Genomic DNA, 20,230 nt, shown 5'->3' on the forward strand with positions numbered 1-20,230 from the left:
GATTTTATGAAACTGGATTTTTATTTTTTTTTTTTTTTTTTACAGTAACTGAAACTTTCATTTCATTGGGGCAACAATCCGTCCAAGCTGTGAAATAGTGTTTGATTAATTATCGTTGTTTATGTAACTTGCATTTGAATATCAAAAGAATGGAAAGGGTTTCAGCTTAAGGTGGAAGTTTTCAAGTAACCATTAGCTGCGGCCAGTTTGAACTCCTGTCCAGGAGGCCTTAGACTAACCTTGGTCTGTCTAGAAACTGGAATATATTTAAATGTCCTTCTCACCTGTCTTTCAGTTTTCCTGGAATGTGGACAAGCTCTTTCAGGGCCCCTTGAGTTTGCCAAACTGTCCGCCAGTCACTGCACAGGGGGCGCAACATAACACTGCGCAGCTCTTTCTTTTTCAGCAGCCCTATAACAGATAAACCTGACGGTTGCTCTGCTTGCTCCCACATGAGCAAATGTGCAGAGCCAGTCTGCAGTGAAACAGCGAGTCAAGTGGCTCAAGACAGTGAGCTGTGGATAATGGGTACCAAGTTTGTTAACCAGTAGTTTTCATATCTAAGTAATACACTTTCCTCTGTGCAACCATATTAAAACAAACATTCTGGGAGCCTTTTTATTACAGTTACACACTGTGTGCTTCACAGTGCTCTATTTCCTGAAACAAGAAGGTATCGTAAAATCTCTACTGTTTAAAGAGATTGTATAGCAAAATAATATAGGGGATGAAATCTCATTTTTCAAATGTCTGGCAAGTATCAGTTTTCAATAAGTCCTTTTCCTTGAGGAAATTTACTTTGCATAGTTACTGATCATACAAGTGCTCAGGCATGTTGATCCTAAATCTTATGGTTGAGATCCCCATGGCTTTCTGGGCAAGAAAGAATCCCTATAGTGGACTCTGTTTTGATGTTGCTAGAAGTAGGTATACTCCTGGGGTACATATATATTGAAATCAGAGGTTTGTTGTATTCCTCTGTCATAAAGCAAAGCCAAAAGCTTACAGCCTCCTTCTCCTAATGTCTGATCATTAGGGAAAACTCAACATTGTAGTCGGAAAAGACCAATAAACATATTGGTGCCTGGAGTTTGACATATTGACAGATAAAGTAACTTCAAAAGTGGTGAAAAATTAGACTTCCAGATCCAATCATCTAACCTGGGTTAAAATTGGAACTAGATCTAATATTTACAACTTCAACTGACCTATATTCAAAATAGACTTGTATGAAGCAACAAGTCGTGTGTGTTCTTTCAGAAACTGCTATTATCAGTCTTCCCAAAATTCTACCAGTCAAATTTTGCTTTGAGTGATTCTCCTTTTTAACCTGCTTTTTATGCTATTTCTCCTTGGATGAATAGAGATACTTGGTACTCCCGTAGCTCTTCTGGTGAGGTTGCTTGGAAAATATCTCCATGGCAAATTTGCCAAGTTTGAAGTGCTTGTGTTGATTTGTAATTGTAAATTGAATCCCAGTACTTAAGAGCTTAAAACAGGATCTACCAATTATTTATTGTATACTTTTGGAGCTTGTTAGAAGCTCAAGGAAAATCCAGTGAAGCACAAACCCATACAAAGTATTTTAAAAAAAAGAAATACAAAATTACTCTAAGGAATGTACATCAATTCCAATATTTTGTGTTGTACACATTACACTGTTACATACATAAGCGTCATTAAACAGTGATGCAAACAGTATATGAATGCCAGAATAAAGGAATTACAGTTTTCCATTTCCAAGTCCTTTATAGCATAGTAGTCTCTCCTCCTCCCCATAGCAATCTTCTGAGCTTTAAGTGATGTATAAAATCTTCTTGTTCCATGGAGTTCTTACTTTTTTTCATGCAGAAGAGACAAGAAGCATTAAAAAAAGAGACCTTCTGACTAGATGTAAGGGGAAACACTTTCACAACGACAAGTCAAGCGGTGGAGCAGGCTGCCCAGAAAGTTGTACATGCTCTGACCTTGAAGATTTTAAAGACCAGACTGAATAAAACTCTAAACAACATGGTCTGACCTTACAGCTCACCCTGTTTTGGGCAGTCTAATAGGACAAGAAACCTCTCAAGCTTCCTGCCATTCTGAATTATCCTGTGATCTGATGAAATAATTTTTTCTCAGATAAAGCGACTATCTGCATTAAATACCTATAAATCGGTCATGCTTTGAGTGGGGTTCAGACCAGATGACCTCTGGAGGTCTTTTGCAACCTATGTCATTTCTGGGTTCTGTGGTTCTAGTTTCTTAGCAAAATGACATATGAACTTTTCCCATGATTACTCAAAATATTTCTGGCTGCAGCAGAGATACTATACAACCCTCGTCCTTCTAGTCCAGGACAGAATACTCTCTGCACAGACCTGTTTAATAGCTTTAGAATTGTTTTCAAGCTGTTTGCCTCAAGCTTTTTTTCCTTCAGATTTCTGCATTTAAGCTGCTATTGTGATAATATTACTAAACTCAATAGCTGCTGGTAAAGTGAGGGAGCAGCATCTGCCAGACACAGAAATACAATTACAGTCAAGCACTAATGAAAGACTGCAACAGCATCTGCCTTTTCTGTGTCACTTCTGTAGCCTGTCTGCATGCAGCTTCCCAAAACAACTGCTAGTTCGTACGTCAGTGTGTAATTCATTAGCTCTTCTGACACCAGTGCTCCAAGCTGGACTCATCTGACAGAAACTCTCCTAGTTATTATTACACAAGAAACTAACTCCCTGATAGCGCAGGAAGTTGAGAAAATGTGTTTGATCTGCTGTGCATCTGAATTATCACGTGGTTATCTAAAATCAGCTGTGACCTTATCTGCAGGCGTAAATTGGACAATATTAAATTTTGAATAACAGAAGTACAGATGCTATGACAACATGTACTTATAATTCTCCAGGTAGTAACACAAGTACCACAGGATTGTTTTATGGATGGTATTCAACTGGAGTTGGTGTCTTTTGGATCAGGAATGAAAGGAGTTCTTTAAAATCTCTCCAAAACAGGACTGTTAGACTGTGCTCTGTGCTTCCTTCTTGACTCATTATCAGCTCCTGACTTTTGCATTTTAATTTACGTTGAATAAATTTGTCATCGCCATCACCATCATCCAGTTTCCTGAACATGGAGAAACACTTGAAGCTGGTTCAAGCAAGCATGATGATGATTTCACACTGGTTATTATCAATTGAAGCACTGACAGACTCTTTAGTGGTCAGTCATCACATTAGAAAATGTAAATTTTAGTAGATGTCTAAATATCTTGACACAGTGAGAGGCAGTCAGATTGCTCCCCTATACTCCAGGCCATTTTAAAATGTTCCTGGAACCTAATATGATTATTTTGCCAATAAGTAAGCAGGGGCACACACAATTCTGTCATTAGACGTTGCTTGTCATTGACTGCTGGGAGGACGGAGTACTTGACTAGATACTTCCATATTGGCACTTCAGCTGTTCTCCTGTGATAAGTTGTGTTAAATCAAAGATGACACTTGATTGCCTATAAATTTCAAGAGAAAATGCTGAAAAAAACATGTCAAAAAGTTTTTTGACTTTTTGTAACAGGTATTGTATATCCTAAGGAATGCTTCTGCCAAGAGTCCTTTCTTTGCTGCCATATAGTGCCTTTGAATGTAGGTGAAGCCTTTGATATTCTATAAAGTCATGTATATTCGTGTTCTGCTGTTACCCATGCAAAACTGTTACCCAGTTCTCCTCTTCCTTACAAGTCTCCTATGCATTTTACATCTGCCTTTTTCTGGTGAGTTCTCATTTTCCCCAGTGGAGTCTGGCACGTGGGATGTGCCAGCCAGTTCATGGGATGCAGAACATTTTCATTCTCATCATGTTGTCGTCGCTGTCAAAACACAAAGCTAGTGAAAAAGAAAGAGAAGTTTTCCAGTGGCTCTGTGCAGCTTTTCTCCCTGACGCTTTCCTTTTGGCTCATTAATGTAGGATGATTTCTGGTCCATCCTGTAGCAACAGAAATCAACCTGCAGTCTCCAGCATGTGTTAAGGTTGCTAGGCTGCTGTCTCATTCTCGAGTTACATAGTTATTTGCTGATAGTTTGATTACTTGATGTCGCTGAGCTGAAAATAAAACATTGCTAAGGGTAAAAGCCGTATAAACATCCCCATTTGCTCTTAACAAACAATTTTTTCAATCATTTTGGGTTTGGAGTTCAAAATGTTATTTAAATGTTAATCACTTGAAACTGTGCTTGGGCATATAATTCAATTATGGGACCATCTTAATTATGCAGATGGTGCTTACGAGCATCTGATACAATTACAGTGCCAATTCACTACACATTCATTCAAAGGGCTTAGCTGAAACACGTTATTATTTCACTGTGTGTTGACAAATCCACTTTTTCAGGAAATGGCTTCATGGAATTGTAATACTGCTCTGCTCTGCTCGTTGCTTTCAATAGGGTGTAAACCACAAGGTCTTTAACCGTTCTCCTGTATTCTGTGGTGGTCCTAGGCTTGCAAGAGATTTCTTCATGTTTTTAACATATCCAGAGGGATGAAAATGGAGACTTGAGTTAATAACCCATCATCCCTCTGGATAGCAGGCGGTTTTATTTCTACTTGAATTTTTAACCTGCTTTTGAATGCTGCACCACATCTGGAGGCCGTGTGTAAATCTCATCCAATCAAGCTGATAACAAAATAGGAAAATTAGTGGAATTTACTTTCACTATATATTGGTGCAAAATAAATGCCATGTAATTCTTTTTAAATAAGACTTAACTTTTAATATTGTCCCTTCTTTTGGTGTGTGTCCAATGAAAAGGAGCCCTTAGTATGTTTTACAGCATGGTTCAGTGTTTAAGGAAGATCAGTGTTTCTGCTTCCTAGAATATGTTTTTCTCATCTGCCTTTGTGTTAGTTTAAAAAAAAATTTCTTATAATCACTTTTAACTCCATGTGAGGCCAGCCTTGTATACCTAATTAATAATGAGATGCCATTAGGGGGGCTGTGACAGTGAAGAAAGGTTAAACAAGGAATTGGAAGTTATATAGGGGAATAGCCATAGAGGGGATATTTTAAAATAACCGTGTTTTGAAAGGAATATAAACCTTAATGCTTCTGGCCAAAAGTCATCCTCTAACTCACAGTAAGTGGGAGGAAAAAAAATTAGGGATGATTTATTCTGCTTTCTCACAGTTTTTCACCACCACCCCCCTTTTCTCACTGATTCTGATCAGAAATAGGACATTAATCTATCTCATGATCCACTGAATATGGCCACATCTGTATCACTGTTGAGCACACTATCTGTCCTCCTTAGATTTAGGTACTGCAAATATATTGTGTAGATGATATACAGAATAGGTGTTGTCACCTCAGAAAAGCTGTGTAGTACTTGAATTCCCACTTCTAAACAGTCTGCACAAGCACTTTCCTGTTCCAAATTACTTTCTCTGATGCTTAAAGGAGAGAGTGTGCCTCTGTGTTTGTGGCTGTATATAGGGTCAGTTTCTCTCATTTTTGGTATTTGGCTCTTACAGAAATGTCACAGGTTATATCACCATGAATCTAGTCATTGGAAATCCATGCCAGGAAAACTTGCCACATTGTAAATTCTAGTTTCCAGTATTGGGTTTATTCGTGTTTTGTTGAAACTAATCAGAGAACGAATTCAAATCCTGTGTATTCACTGCAGTTCTAGGTCAGCTTTGCTCTGAGGGTTTATTAAGTGGGTTCAGTGGTGGTTAGGCTTCAAGCCCACTCTTCGCACAGGAGTGAACAGCATCCGCACAGTGCAGCTCTGCTATGTGTGCACTTCTTAAGAATCACAAAAAGACATGCTGGTTGTCCACATATACGAATACAACTGTAGTTCAGTTGTAAATTCTCTTATTACTGAGGTTATTTTCATTTTTGCTTTATGCTTTTTTAGAAGAACTGCTTGCAACATAAAATATTACTATAATATTAGAAAAAAATAGCATCTAGCAAAATAAATCAAAGTACATACTTGCTTTCAGTTTTCTTCCTGTATAACTTAGGTACTAAGCCTCTGTCATGGAACAACCGATCTAAGCTGATGTGCCTTACCTAAAAATAATGTGGGACCATTAATGTGGGGCAGGGAGTAGAAACCAAAGGATTTGTAGTGGCATTTGAACATGTCTGTTCATATGTGAATGCCACTTAGGCATGACAAATCCTTTGGTTTCTGCTCCCTGTCCTTGTGAACATATCTGTTCATAAGTGGCATATTGTACAATATCTGGGGATATTGTTCAAAACTCAGTAGCTGATTCTGCCTTCTAATGACTTGTTAACCTGTTCTTTATGGAAAAGATAATGTACAAGCTTGAAAGAGAAATGCATAATGCACGAGAACCAAGAGAGAATGAAGATTGCTTTGGCTTGGACATACAAATGGCGGTAAGAAGCAAGTAGTAAGAGATGACACTGATGCTTGCTGCTGGAGCAAAATCTCGGAAGTCCAATGCATGGGAGGAACTGTTCTTGTAGCCTAATATGAAAATTACCCTGTTACTTCTGGTGGAGTTAACAGGAGTGTGGATTAGGTGTCACATAATTATCAGTCACAGAAATACAGGTTACAGAGGGATCAAACTACTGCTGCTTAATATTTCATAAAATTATTTTAGCTATTAGTTCACGCAAAAATGTAACCTCATTTATCCATCATTGCCTTCTATGGGACTTTCTCTTATCTAATGTCAAGCTTCTTTTTCTGTGACATATTAAGGAGAAAATTCAGGTAAATCGATGTTGACTTTTCTGTTGGCTAGAAAGGTGAGTTCTGCTCTGGCGCCCTCTCATTCCAAAGCACTGCATTCCTGTTCTCCTTGAGAAAAGGGCTCTACCCAAGTATGTGTCCATCTTTTACATATCACAATTACTGTAGCCATTTACTGCAGTAATGAGGCTCTGCCAAAATGACAGTAGGAGCAGAGAGCTGTAACGAGTGTACAATATTCCAAAGGTTTCAGCAATGCAAAGGCAGGGTGCCATGGAGAGGAAGCACCGTCTGAAGCTATTTTTTGGAACAAAAGAAAAGCATCATGTGCAGCTATCAAGCATGCATTTCTTCCCTGATAGGTTGCCCTGTTGGCTGTAGTGGTTTATGTGAAGTTTGTTGAAAATGGAAGCTTCCTGTGCTGTTAGAGGTGTGTTTAAGATGGTATATTTGCTTGCTGAGGAATGGAGGATGTCTTTTCCTTTTTATGTATAAACGCGTTTGTCTTCTAACTTAGTGTGGTGCCTCATAGAGAGCCACAATGTTGCAATATTAAGCCCTTCAAACTCACTGACAAAGTAGCAAGAATTTTGTGACCAGGAGAACTGAGTTAGCAGCATATATTGTTTGCGATGTACTATTTTTCTGAGGCTGGTAGTAGTCAAAAGATGTGGATTTTGGCTTTTGTAAGAAGAATAGGTCATTTCCTGCCTATTTTCCTTCTAAGTGTAAAATACCACATATGCAGATCACAATGGCAGTTTAAGTGTTCTCGTGTTTGATTGTCTCAGGGGGAGATCCAGCTTGTGTTGGGATTGTATATTCTTGTTATATGTGAGAGAACTCTGGCTGGATAATCTAAGAGAACTTGCACAAGTACTATCCAAGATTTTCTGGCTGAACTGATTATTTCTGCCAACTGGCTGCTGTGTAGATGTGCAAAATATAAAAAAAAAAAAAAAAAAGGATGTGAATTGCCTTTGTGCTACTTTTCCACAACTGCACAGGAATCTGGTGTAACTGGAATGGAGAAGATTCATAGAATTGTAGGACAACGGAGGTTGGAAGGGACCTCAGGTGGTCACTAGCCAGTGAGACTGGAGAACCCTTGCTCAAAGCAGAGTCACCTTATTAGGTCAGAGCAGGTTGCTCATGGCTTTATTCGGTATCATCTTGAAAACCTCCAGTGGAGACTGCACAACTGAGCAACCTGTTCCACTGCTTGACTATCCTTAGGTATGAAGTGAGCTTGCCTTTCAGTAAGTTTTAGTCCAGACCCTACACTTCTCTCTTCTTGTCTCTGAGGAGAATCACGTTTTCTTTGCTTCCATGATCAAATTAACCCTGCACTGCTTATCAAAAGATGTCAAACTTCCAGAATTTCAGTTAGACTTAAGACAGCTGCTGGTAGAGAAAACTGAAAAAAAGGGTTCTTCTCATTGTGGACTTTGTGTATGAGTGTGTGCATGGAATAGCAAGGTGGGGAGTATTTGCCATTTCTATGTATATTAAGCTGAAGACTTCTTTAAATGTTTGTGTAGAATTTGGAACAAATGGGGGGAGGGAGCTGGGCATAACAAAAAAAAAAAAAACTTTTAAGTATTTTAAGATAGCTAGCACTGTTATATATCTGTATATTCCCCAGCTATTAGAGTACTAATGTTGACTGTGGTTTTTTCACCTTTTAAATGTAACAGGCAAATGTGGACTGGCTTTGATGACTGGGTTAATGTTTTTTTAGATTTAACCCCAAAGTTCAGTCTATCTTTATTTGATTATTACAAGATTAATGAATTATAAACCTTTCCTCTGTTTTCAGGCTTCTCAATGCCAATAAGATCAACTGCCTGAGGGTAAACACGTTCCAAGGTCTGCATAATCTCAAACTGCTATCTCTTTATGACAACAAACTGCAGACCATCAGCAAAGGGCTCTTTGCACCTCTCCGATCAATCCAGACTCTGTGAGTATGCAGGCATATCGTAAATGTCAGCTCTCTCTTTTTCCCCCAAAGATGTTGTCTGTCTTTGCAAAGGCTTTGCATCTGACATTAAGACAATTTGTAAGAGACCCCAAGGTAGTAGCCCCTCCTTTTCTGACAGAAATAAAAGGAGAAAGATAAAGAAGTATTGCACAAATTCAGCACAGCCAGCTATCGATACAGTCTGTCCATAGTGACATAAATGTCATAAGTGTATTAAGCTCCCAGAGTAATTCATTCATACTGTTTGTTGGGAAGATAATACATAAATGTGACTCTGTACAATATATGAACAGCAGATTCTATTAAAACCATTGCTTAACAGTTTTTAATGAGCTAGCGAGTTGGCATCTCTCCTTACTGGGTCCGAGTCCTGCTGTACAGTTCGTGACTTCTGAAACCATATTTCAGCTGACATTCCACTTAAGGGAACTGATACATTGATTTTTGATCCATTTGATCCATTAAGAAAATCCACTAAACGTTTTCTGAGAGTCTTTGAATTGGAGGCATTAGGAGAAGAGGGATCAGAAGCAAAATTGGAAGCAAAAGTATAGAAATGACTCAATATTTTACAGAAGAAGGTTTCATCCTAAAGCTGTGAGTAGTAAGATAATAAGGTAAATAACACTCCTTCAGAGCTGGAGTTGGCAGCCTCATATAAATGAAAAACAAGGAAGAACCCCCTCACCCAATATTGTGTATGTGTGTTTATATATATTTGTGTGTGCATATATAGATACAAGGCTCTGTGTTTATGTAGCGTGTAAGTATATGCATTTCCAGTATTAACATATATATGTGTATGTATATATACACACACATACTGGAATATATATGCACATTATATATGTGTATATATATATACACATACTATAGTACTGGAAATGTATCTATACACGTGCACCTACATCTTTTAATACTGGAAATGCATTGGCCAAATTAGTTTTATAAATGTTTTAATTCATATAAAAATGAACTAATAGGGATGATTTCAAGCAGCAGGGTACCTGCTATGTCCTATGTACCTGCGCAGCCACAAGCACAACCTTAATTTCCAACAGATACCTGGCCAGTATGTATTGCTCAAATCATTAAGGCATTAGAATAATCATGTACAACCCCCCCAGCGCTGCCCCCCCACCTCTACCATGCTTTCTTCTGCTGCAACATGCTATATATGTACATAGATATAATATGTAAACAAGGGTGACAGAGAAGGTTCGTTTGCAGAGGTATATAAGATTTGTCAAGTTAAACAACAGGCAACACCCTTAAGCTATAAAAATTTCTCCTTGGTTTCCATGGGGTTTTATTGGTACTCCTAGTGGCCATGACTTAGAATGGACTTGTTGCTTCACACTGAGACACTTTTTCATGAAATGTTTTGATTCATTCTCCCATTTTTAGTACTCCAAGTGATTGTCATTTTCTGCCTTTTTTCTAGAGCTACAAAACCAGTCCCATATCCTGTCTCTATATGCTTGTTTGTTCTTTGGACTGTTCACACCAGGAATGGCTCTACTACAACAGTAATCTTTAGTTTCTTCAGGCACTTTCTGCTTTCTATGCTTTCTCTTCCCTCTCCTTGACAGCCCTTGCCCTGTAGTATTTTATACTTAGTCTGTTAAGTGACAGTTCATAAATATAACTGCAAACAGAAAAGAAAAGAAGTTTCTACAGGTGGAAAAAATACACTAACAGTAACAGAGCAGAGTTCTTGTGAGGATATAACTTTACACCTCTGTCCAAACTAAATTTAAACATCTGTCTTTTTTTAAACTGTCTTTGCAGTTATTGGAGAGCCATGTCCTGCTCCCTTAGAAGTTAGAGGGACTGGTGCAAGTTAACTTAGCTGAGATCAGAATCAGGCTCTGAGAAAGACCTGACAAACTCTCCTGATATAGTGCTCAACTTTGTCAAGCAGAATGAATCATAACAGCAGCAGAGAGATACTGTTTCTCTCTAAGATACTCCAGCAGATTTCTATTAACAAAGTCTAAATATCCAGTTAAAATCAATGCTACAATATCTATTTCCAATTGTGTGGGAAGTATGTTGTGCAAATTTTGGGGAAGGATAGAGTCAAGTTCTACCTTGCATAAACAGTTTAGTCTCAAAAGTAAAAATTTTTGGTCCAGGAAAAAATACATATAAGGGGAATACTATTACAATGATAAGTATACGCAAATATCAGTTTTACTCTTGAGAGATGGCCTCTGGATCACTTCTGGCTTTGCCCACAGATCCAAGGCACTTAACTAATTCCCATTTTGATCCCTAGGAAACTGAGCTTGCCAATAAAATTTCTTCTAAACCAGGATACAAAATGATCTTCAGGTCAGGTGCATCTAAAAAGGTGCATTTCTCTCAAAACGCAGCATATCAAGCCCTCAAGAGAAAACATTGGACTTTGTAGACAGGAGGTCTGTGTCCTTTAAAGCAGGCTTTGGTATATTAATTTTTGTTTCCTCTGTGAAAGGACTTGAGCAGGCTTAATGAGCTACGAAATGTGATAGCTCACAGAATTCTCCCATTCATGTGCAGCTCGTGTGGTTTCCGCCAGGCCTGGGTTTTTGGAAGCTTATTCAATTACTCTACTCTTCAGGTTTGCGTTTGTGAAACACAGTGATGGAGTACAGTGTCACAGGTCACTTCTGATTAAACATCCCATCCTTCTCGCAGACATTTAGCTCAGAATCCATTTGTGTGCGACTGCCATTTGAAGTGGCTGGCTGATTACCTGCAGGATAATCCGATAGAAACCAGCGGCGCTCGATGCAGCAATCCGCGTCGCCTTGCCAACAAACGAATCAGCCAGATCAAGAGCAAGAAGTTCCGCTGCTCAGGTAATTCATTTATCCAGGCTGTACTGCACTTTCAATTCAGAAATAAGCAGGTCCAGAGAGCCTACTAATCAAATCTGCAGGACAGTGTTTGCTATAATGGATATTATGGAGCATCTTTTAAAATTAAATTTGGAAAATTCAGTTAGTTCTCCAGAAAGCCAATTACCTTATGGATTAAAAAAAAAAAAAAAAATTCAAAAGCTAGGAAGAAAAAGAAATTCTCCAGAAAGCCAAATACCTTATGGATTAAAAAAAAAAAAAAAAAGAACAAAAAAAGGGGGCAGTCTATAGCTGTCTTCTGCGTGTCTCTTAAAAACAAAGAAAAAAGAGAAAAGCTTGTGACATTTAATTTTAAAAGAATTACAAGGTTATAAAATGTCTAAAGAAAACAATGACTATGTATATGAATCCATGTGGCAAGTGTCATATTTTGAAGGGGTGGAAGGTGGATGGATCATCATTTGTATTCAGGCAGAACTCTTATTGACTTTAATGAGAGCTGAGCTCAAGTAAGTTCTCAGTCCTAAAAGGCTGAGAACAGTATGAGTGAGATTTTTATACAACTGGCAATGGGCATTTCTAACCTAGGATGAGTGAAGCTGGGTGTGAGGGATGGCATCGATTCACATACTTTCATAGATTTTTTTTATATCCACAAGTAACATGCACTAATTCAAGCAAAACTGCCAGTGAAGTTGGTAAGATTTTTCGTTTTAATAAGTTTTGAATCAAAACTTGCATCATAGTTTAGGCAAAGATTTTGTTTTGTGAGCTAGATGGAAAAATGTTTCCACCTGAAAATAACCTCCAAAGTAACATAAACACCTTTTCCTCAACCGTATCCATTCTTTATTTATGGTCCAGCTATCAGTAAAGGGACATTTATTGCCTTATGCAGCACAGATAAGCAGACTGCTTCTTCATGTGTTTTTTCTATTGGTTATATGTATTTTAGATTACTGCATTTTTGTATACTGTAAAGACAAGCAGGTTTCGGTGAACAAATCTATTAGTGTGTACTGAGAAGAAAAATGACTATTACTGATGGAGTACCTTGCAGTGTTTTCTCTAAAAATTACTATGATTTTTGTCTTTTTCCTCTGAAAAGAAAATACCATGATTAATTGTGTTCCTGGTGGTAAAAGATTAATGACCCTAGATGGGGATGCAGCATGAAACTGAATGGCAGCAGCCCAAAACAAGCCGTTGTGCTTTGTGTATCTCTGTGAGCAATATGCTGAGCTAAACTTTCTCTTTATGGGGAAAATAAAATAAAGATAACTTCATTTGCAGTCAGGTTTTCTTGGGCATGCTTGTTAAAGTCTTCAATCACTTGTGATTCAAACCACAAAATTCATAACCAGAACTGAAATTATGACATACTTTCATCTAGGTTTTTGGATTGCGTCCATCGTAGTAACAAGATAATTAGTCAGTAATATTCATATTTAAAGAAACTGGAAATGAAAATGCATAAATATAATTTAGAAAGGAAAGTAGACTGCAGAAACAGATCAGTATAAATCTGTACCCAATTTGCCATTGTTATTTTCTTCTGCTTTTATTAATAGGCTAGAGAAATTAATGTTATGTATATGCATGCATGCCTTGAACAATAGTACAGGGTATTGGATAAGGCAAACACCATCTGATATCATTTATGAAAGGTCATAGCTAAGAAGAGCAACGATGCAGAACACAGTACCTGGTGATGTTGAGAATAATATTTTGTGTGAGTTCTTACCTTGGGGGTCCTTTCCTTGAGGCATTAGGCTGTTTTTTCCTCGGTCTCCAGTTCTACGAGTATATCAAAACCACATGGAAAAGGCATAAACCTGAGTTATGAAGGAAAGAGCAGGGATTGTACAGCTTCAGAACAAAGATTTCAGCTGGATGAAAACTAATTCTATTCAAAAACTCAATAGAGAAGATTGACTCTACTCTGCCTGTAGAGTTTCCAGATGGTGATGAGAATCCTTGCCTGTAGAGTTTCCAGATGGTGATGAGATACATTGAACTCGACTCACTGTCTGCTCACGTGAGACAGGGGGAACGTCTAATGGTTTAGAAGAATCTTAGTTTGTAAATCAATCCAGAGAACAGACATCCTTGGCACCTGTTCTGCTCAAGTTGTCCCTTTGAATCATGGCTGCTTCAGACTTGGCATTTAGCAGGAATTTTCCATGTTTTCATTTTGAGGAATATGTTTCATCCCAGGATTTAATGCAGCACATCTCTGTGCAGAAAAGTCCATGAGGTATGAATCTTCATCATTCGAAGTCAGACTGTTGAGCAGTGCTTTGTGTTATCCAGGGATGAGCCTGCACAATCCCATTGGGATGGCAATGCTTAGTAACTTGTCAGTGTCCTTGCTGGTTGTGGGATTCTCCCTGTCTAGTTTCTGCATCTTTTTGCTCAGTGTATGAGAAATGAAATTTTTTTTTAAATCCTTTTGTAAATGTGCATCTCTTTTCTCAAAGGGTTCTTGTTTCAGGATCCTGATATTTTCATGTAGTTTGTTTAATACATTTAGTACGTGTCAGAAAGATGGTTTTGTGGGTGAAAACCCCGTGAATATGAGGGGTTGGTTAAGGAAGCAACGTGAGGGATTTTGTCCTGACCTGGTCTTTGACCTTTGATAATTGATGAGGATGCACAGAAAGTGTGAGCTCTGTGGGAGTAGTGGTACTCAGCCAGTGTTGGGATCACATCCGTGAGTAGTTAAACTTAGGTGAGCTTAATACTTTGACATCAGGGAAAGGACCGGTTCTGCAGTCATAAAATTCTGAGGTGGTCCTGAAGCAGTCTGTGTGTTTTCCACATTCATTTGAATTCTACAAATTGTCATAAAGGGGACTGTCAGGAAGGACCTGGCATGAGAAAAAAATGTGATTGTTCAGTAAATTAAGAGAAGAAAGGGAAGTGCTTTTTGCATGAGGATAGGAGAAAGGAGTGGTTAGCAGGAATGGGGAAGAAAAGCTGAGACATTTGAAGTTTCATCAGTCTGAAATGGTAGAGGAACGTCAAGAAGGTAATGTCAAGAGGACACATTCAGAGATGCAGATGGGCTAAACAGAACTGTATTTGATGAATTAAATGAAACCGTGAAGACAAAACCATGCAGCATAATAAAAAAATAAAACAAACAAAAAAATCAAATCTAGAAAACTTTGTCCTGCATATTGTTTCCTTCAGTTTTTATTCCAGCTCCCCACCATCCTTTTAGATAGTATTTAGCAAGAAGAATTTGCCACCTTTTTTTAATTCATCATCGAGGCACTTTTCCCAGGTGCTATTTCCTCCCTGAACCAAATGACTCAAGCTTTTACTGATAATGATGGAGCAACATCTGCAAAGGTTATGAGTGGCCATAGGAAGGAGATTCTGTGCAACAGGTAGATGATGTACGTAATTCTTTTTAAAAGGAGAATTGGAAGCATTATAGCATGAAATGAAGAAACAGCAGGGAAAGGGGCATGTTTTTGCCCGGGGCTGTGAGACAGGCAAAGCTGTTGAATATACTATCGAATATGTTTAAGCCTCAGATTGCAATAGATACTATTTCCTGTGTTCTTCTGCCTTCCATTTAATGCGATGCACCAAAATAATAATAAACCTCCCCCTTGCTCAACTCTCTCCCCCCAGCTATAGAATCTGAGACTTAAAAAAAAGTTGTTCTTGAAAGAGAAATTGGAGGAACAGGCTGTTACTAATTCTCTCTCTCTTCTGTTTAGAAAAGAGAAGTACTGTCATTTCCAGTGGCAACAGTAAAATTCTGATGATCATTTTCTTTTTGGCTGCAACTGCTCACTATGACCACCTAAGGATCCAATGGTACTTGCCAGCCTTAGGTCACTGCAGGCTCCCATTCTTAGTAGGAATAGGGGGAAAAAGAACAACAAAAATCTTCTGCCCAGTAGCATTTGATTAAGTTCACCACACAGCAGTTTTGTTTTCTAAAGCAGCACTGGGCTTTAGGAGGAAGGGAAATGAATCTATGAGCAGATTGTGTTGTCTCTGTGGTAGCTTATTGTCACTTCAAGAGTTGGCAGGATCCTTGATTGCTGTGTGACACTGTATGAAATAGCTTTTGCAGAGAGCTGCCCTTGTATTCAGCTGTATATCTTTTTTTTCCCTGTGATATGTTTGTGTTTTTCAGTATATTGTCTATTTCAAAAGCAATGAAAGTTCCACCTGCCATACCTACACAAACCATTTCTGATAATGATCAAAACGTATGTATATCTATGAGCACCACATCGCAAGAGCTTTTTATCTTCTAATTCTTAGAAATAAGAATCTTAGAAATAAGATTACTATTTGAAATACTATGAAGTAAAACTGTCTTCCTGCTTCCTCTTGCATTGAGGCATACATTGTATCTAATTGACTTTAATTAGTTACTTCAGTTCCAGATAGCAGAGGGAATAATAGGAGGAGGACAATGAACCATCTGCCAGCACAATTCTCTCCTTTTTGGACACTGCTTCTTGTTAACCCAACCCAAACCAAAGTCAGCCTCTGTGGTACATATGGATCCAGAGTTTGCATATTTAGGGCTAGTGTCATATCTCTTGTGTTATCCCCTGTTATTAGATAGTAGTGTAGTTGCTGTTCGTTCACTCATAATTTTTGAAGGCATTTGATAAAACCTCTTCTTACTAATTGCAATTTTCCTCCCAATTCTTTATGTGTCTTTTCCAGTCTCTGTCTTCATACATATTCACCTTTCTTGGGTTACCTGTCTACTTTGAAACAGAGTTCCTATTACTTGTGATCACCTGAAATTTCCTTCTCTCTTCTCTGCGTTGTTTCAGCCTTAGAAGCATAGAACTGCAGTGGATGGAGTGTTCCCAGTCGGGAGAACACAGGCTGCACATCAGGGCTTTTTGCCCAGTCCCAATGGCAGTTCACACATTTCCTGCCTCTTGGTCTCCCTGGGTTATCCCCTTCTCTGCTCTTAGTGACATGTTCAATATCTTTATCAATGATCTGGATGAGGGGATCGAGTGCACCCTCAGTAAGTTTGCAGACGACACCAAGCTGGGCGGGAGTGTTGATCTGCTCAAGGGTAGGAAGGCTCTGCAGAGGGACCTGGACAGGCTGGATCGATGGGCCGAGGCCAACTGTATGAGGTTCAACAAGGCCAAGTGCCGGGTCCTGCACTTCGGCCACAACAACCCCATGCAGCGCTACAGGCTTGGGGAAGAGTGGCTGGAAAGCTGCCCAGAGGAAAAGGACCTGGGGGTGCTGGTCGACAGCCGGCTGAAGATGAGCCGGCAGCGTGCCCAGGCGGCCAAGGCGGCCAATGGCATCCTGGCCTGTATCAGAAATAGTGTGGCCAGCAGGAGCAGGGAAGTGATCGTGCCCCTGTACTCGGCACTGGTGAGGCCGCACCTCGAATACTGTGTTCAGTTTTGGGCCCCTCACTACAAGAAGGACGTCGAGGTGCTGGAGCGTGTCCAGAAAAGGGCAACGAGGCTGGGGAAGGGTCTGGAGCACAAGTCTTCTGAGGATCGTCTGAGGGAACTGGGGTTGTTTAGCCTGGAGAAAAGGAGGCTGAGGGGAGACCTCATCGTGCTCTACAACTCCCTGAAAGGAGGTTGTAGCGAGGTGGGGGTCGGTCTCTTCTCCCAAGTAACAAGCGATAGGACAAGAGGAAATGGCCTCAAGTTGTGCCAGGGGAGGTTTAGATTGGACATGAGGAAAAATGTCTTTACTGAAAGAGTGGTTAAACGTTGGAACAGGCTGCCCAGGGCAGTGGTTGAGTCCCCATCCCTGGAGGTATTTAAAAGAGGTGTAGATGAGGTGCTTAGGGACATGGTTTAGTGGGCATGGTGGTGTTGGGTTGACGGTTGGACTCGATGATCTTAGAGGTCTCTTCCAACCTTAATGATTCTATGATTCTATGATTCTATGTAAACACTATTTAAGCTCTTTGAGCTCTGAAAATGAAAGGTGCAATGTATTGTTACTCCTCAACCAGTGTTTAAAAGTCATGAAAGGCAAGTGAATTTAATCCAGATCTTACATAATTTATCTGATTGAAACACTCTCAGTTGTTCCCATAATTTGCCAATCACTCTGATGACAACTTTGCAAATTCCTTCCGTTTTTAGTAAGCAAATAGTCATTTACAGACTATGTATTCATATTCCTGCCCTTAGCATTTTCTGTTTGATGAAAAGCACTGATATCTACCTGCTCTTGTCTGCCGTGCTACAGTGCTGCAGTGACATATGCTCGGGGATTCGCGATTATGCCTGCCCTTAGTGTGCTGGTCTCCAGCGGCTCCTGCCTGAGCAGGCAGCAAGCCCTGACAGCTTGTAGGTTTGTCCATGCTGGAGGTGACAGTGGTGGGGATTGGCAGTCCTGAACAGGATGCTCTAGGCCTGGTCACATTTGCGGGAAATCTTGTCTGAGGCCAAGCTCCGCCACTTTTGCTCACCAGGGCTTTTGCTTGAGCAAAGTGAGGGAAAGGAATATGAAGCATTGCCTATGATCTGGACAACTGGAAAATTAACTGTATTCAGATTTCTTTCTCGGGGTTTTTTGTGTGTTTTGTTTTGTTTTTATTCAGTTAAATGCTGTTTTCTGCTTTTCTCCCCCCTGAAAGACACAAAGACTCAGCAAAAGTACCTTCAGAAACGCTGAATATAGCGAAGCTGAGAATATGCATTTGTTGTGCATAAGAATAATTCTATCTGAATGGCAGGTTGTTTAACAGCAACAAATCACCTGCAGATTAAATCCTAGACTGAATTATGAACCTGAAGTCTTCACCATACGCTGTAACTGAGTATATTTGAGCTTTGGTTTGCATTAAATATTTCTGAAGTTGAAGTCATTAGAGAACACAACATGACTGCTATGACTAATAGTAATGGAGCTAAATTCCCTTGTTCCTGTTGAAAAAGTAATTTGGCTGTACTGTATACTCCCTTTTCTGTAAATCTTTGATAGCAATTCAGATCTTTATGTTAATATTTGTGTCAGTTACTCTAACCATTCACTAGCTCGTGATGAACACTGTAGTGAAGGTTTCCTGCACTGCAGTAGGGGGAAAGTAGGCAGAATTTTACTCAGGGAAGCATAAGCTTAACATAGAGCAGGTGGGTCTGCTTGGCAGAGAGTATGGTTCTTAATAAGAAAGTAAATTGACGTGTCCCAGCTAAAAAGTTTATTTTAAGGCTGTGCCTCATTTTATTTTTAAGTTGAAGTAGTCTTCAAAAAAACTACACATCTGAACTGTTTTGTAACCAGCCAACATCCTTATTTGCAATTATAGTAAAGAGGCAATGAAAGGAGGGTGAATGAATGTTGAGTCACAGATGCATCCATATCACTTAGGCATCCAAACAGCATAGTTGTCCTAGATTCCCCATGTAGGCAGGGTACAGAGCAATATAGATTCCTTACTTGAGCTCTGAGTTGTCCTCTGGAGGTGTCTTCGTTAGCTATGGCAGAAAGCTGAGTGATTACTCTTGTAACTCAGATACCTCAAAAACTAAGGTGGGACAAAGTTTGTTCTCTCACATTGCCATTGCGTGTGTTGAGATTAAGCTGAGCAACACTTACCAGAGATGCAAAGTTAGCACTGTTTTGTGTGTATAGTGGTCACTTGAATAGGATAAAGAAAATAACTGGAGAGGCATTGGCATGAAGAGAGCTAGCCAGCTAAAACCAGTGCAAGAATGTTTGAGCCTGCAATTGGACAATAAATTTTCATCTGACTATTCTGAGACTGCAGCAGTCTCCTGAGGTGTTACAGCTTGATGGGACAGTTAAAAATAGGGTCCTGTATACAAATTTTTAGCAAACTGTGGATTCAATGACTGATAAACAAACAGATCTTGGATTATCAGAGGTAAATTAACACTAAGAGCAAACCATACAATGCTGCTCGTATGTAGAGTATATATCAAAGGTGGGGGTTTTCATGAAAACCAGCAAATATCTGGAGATATGATCATTCCTTTTTCAACTTTTTTTTTTTCTCCCCAAACATTTATGCGGAATGATCTTAAGTACATCCAAAGGCTTATGGAATATTTTCTTAAAATGTAATTTACAAAATAGTGTGCTTCCCTTTTTTTCCCTATTCTATTTGTCAAAAAAAAAAAAAACAACAAAAAAAGAGGGAGGAGGTACTTTTCCTGATCTTAAGTACATCCAAAGGCTTATGGAATATTTTCTTAAAATGTAATTTACAAAATAGTGTGCTTCCCTTTTTTTCCCTATTCTATTTGTCAAAAAAAAAAAAAACAACAAAAAAAGAGGAGGAGGCTATGTTCCTGTATACTTTTTACAAAAGTCTGCAACAAGCAGAAAGGCCAGAATGTTCCTGTGGAGTATTTTGCCTCTCATGTATTCTGGGGACATAAATTAGGGTTTTGGCAGCTTTTTCTTGTGTGCTGGTACCTCTTGTTCATTGTAGTTGATGATTAGCTTAGGCAGTTATTGTAAGCGGTGTTTAATTAGTGCAGCAGAGGAATAGAGACTTGTTCAAAATATTCTCTAGGGGTTTCTCAGGAAGACATTTGCAGGGCTCTGACTGCATTTGTTTCCAGTAGGACTGCAAGAGTTCATTGACACTGAAATTACTGAGTTTATTACAGATATTCCACTTAATACTGAAAATCAGTATATAATATAAAAGTCTTTGGAAGATATGAACTATT

General features: G+C 39.1%; 1 protein-coding gene across 1 annotated transcript in view; it reads left to right on the forward strand.

Moving 5' to 3' along the window:
- Positions 1–20,230, forward strand: part of SLIT3 (slit guidance ligand 3) — a 553,189-nt gene that overhangs the window by 398,964 nt on the left and 133,995 nt on the right. Inside the window, exons 13-14 of the mRNA XM_009285701.1 lie at positions 8,539–8,682; positions 11,386–11,549. Coding sequence (XP_009283976.1) covers positions 8,539–8,682; positions 11,386–11,549 — 308 coding nt within the window. The remainder of the gene's footprint in view (positions 1–8,538; positions 8,683–11,385; positions 11,550–20,230) is intronic.

Source organism: Aptenodytes forsteri, unplaced genomic scaffold (genome assembly GCF_000699145.1).
Source record: "Aptenodytes forsteri isolate BGI_AS27 unplaced genomic scaffold, ASM69914v1 Scaffold54, whole genome shotgun sequence".
Classification (NCBI taxonomy): Eukaryota; Metazoa; Chordata; class Aves; order Sphenisciformes; family Spheniscidae; genus Aptenodytes; species Aptenodytes forsteri.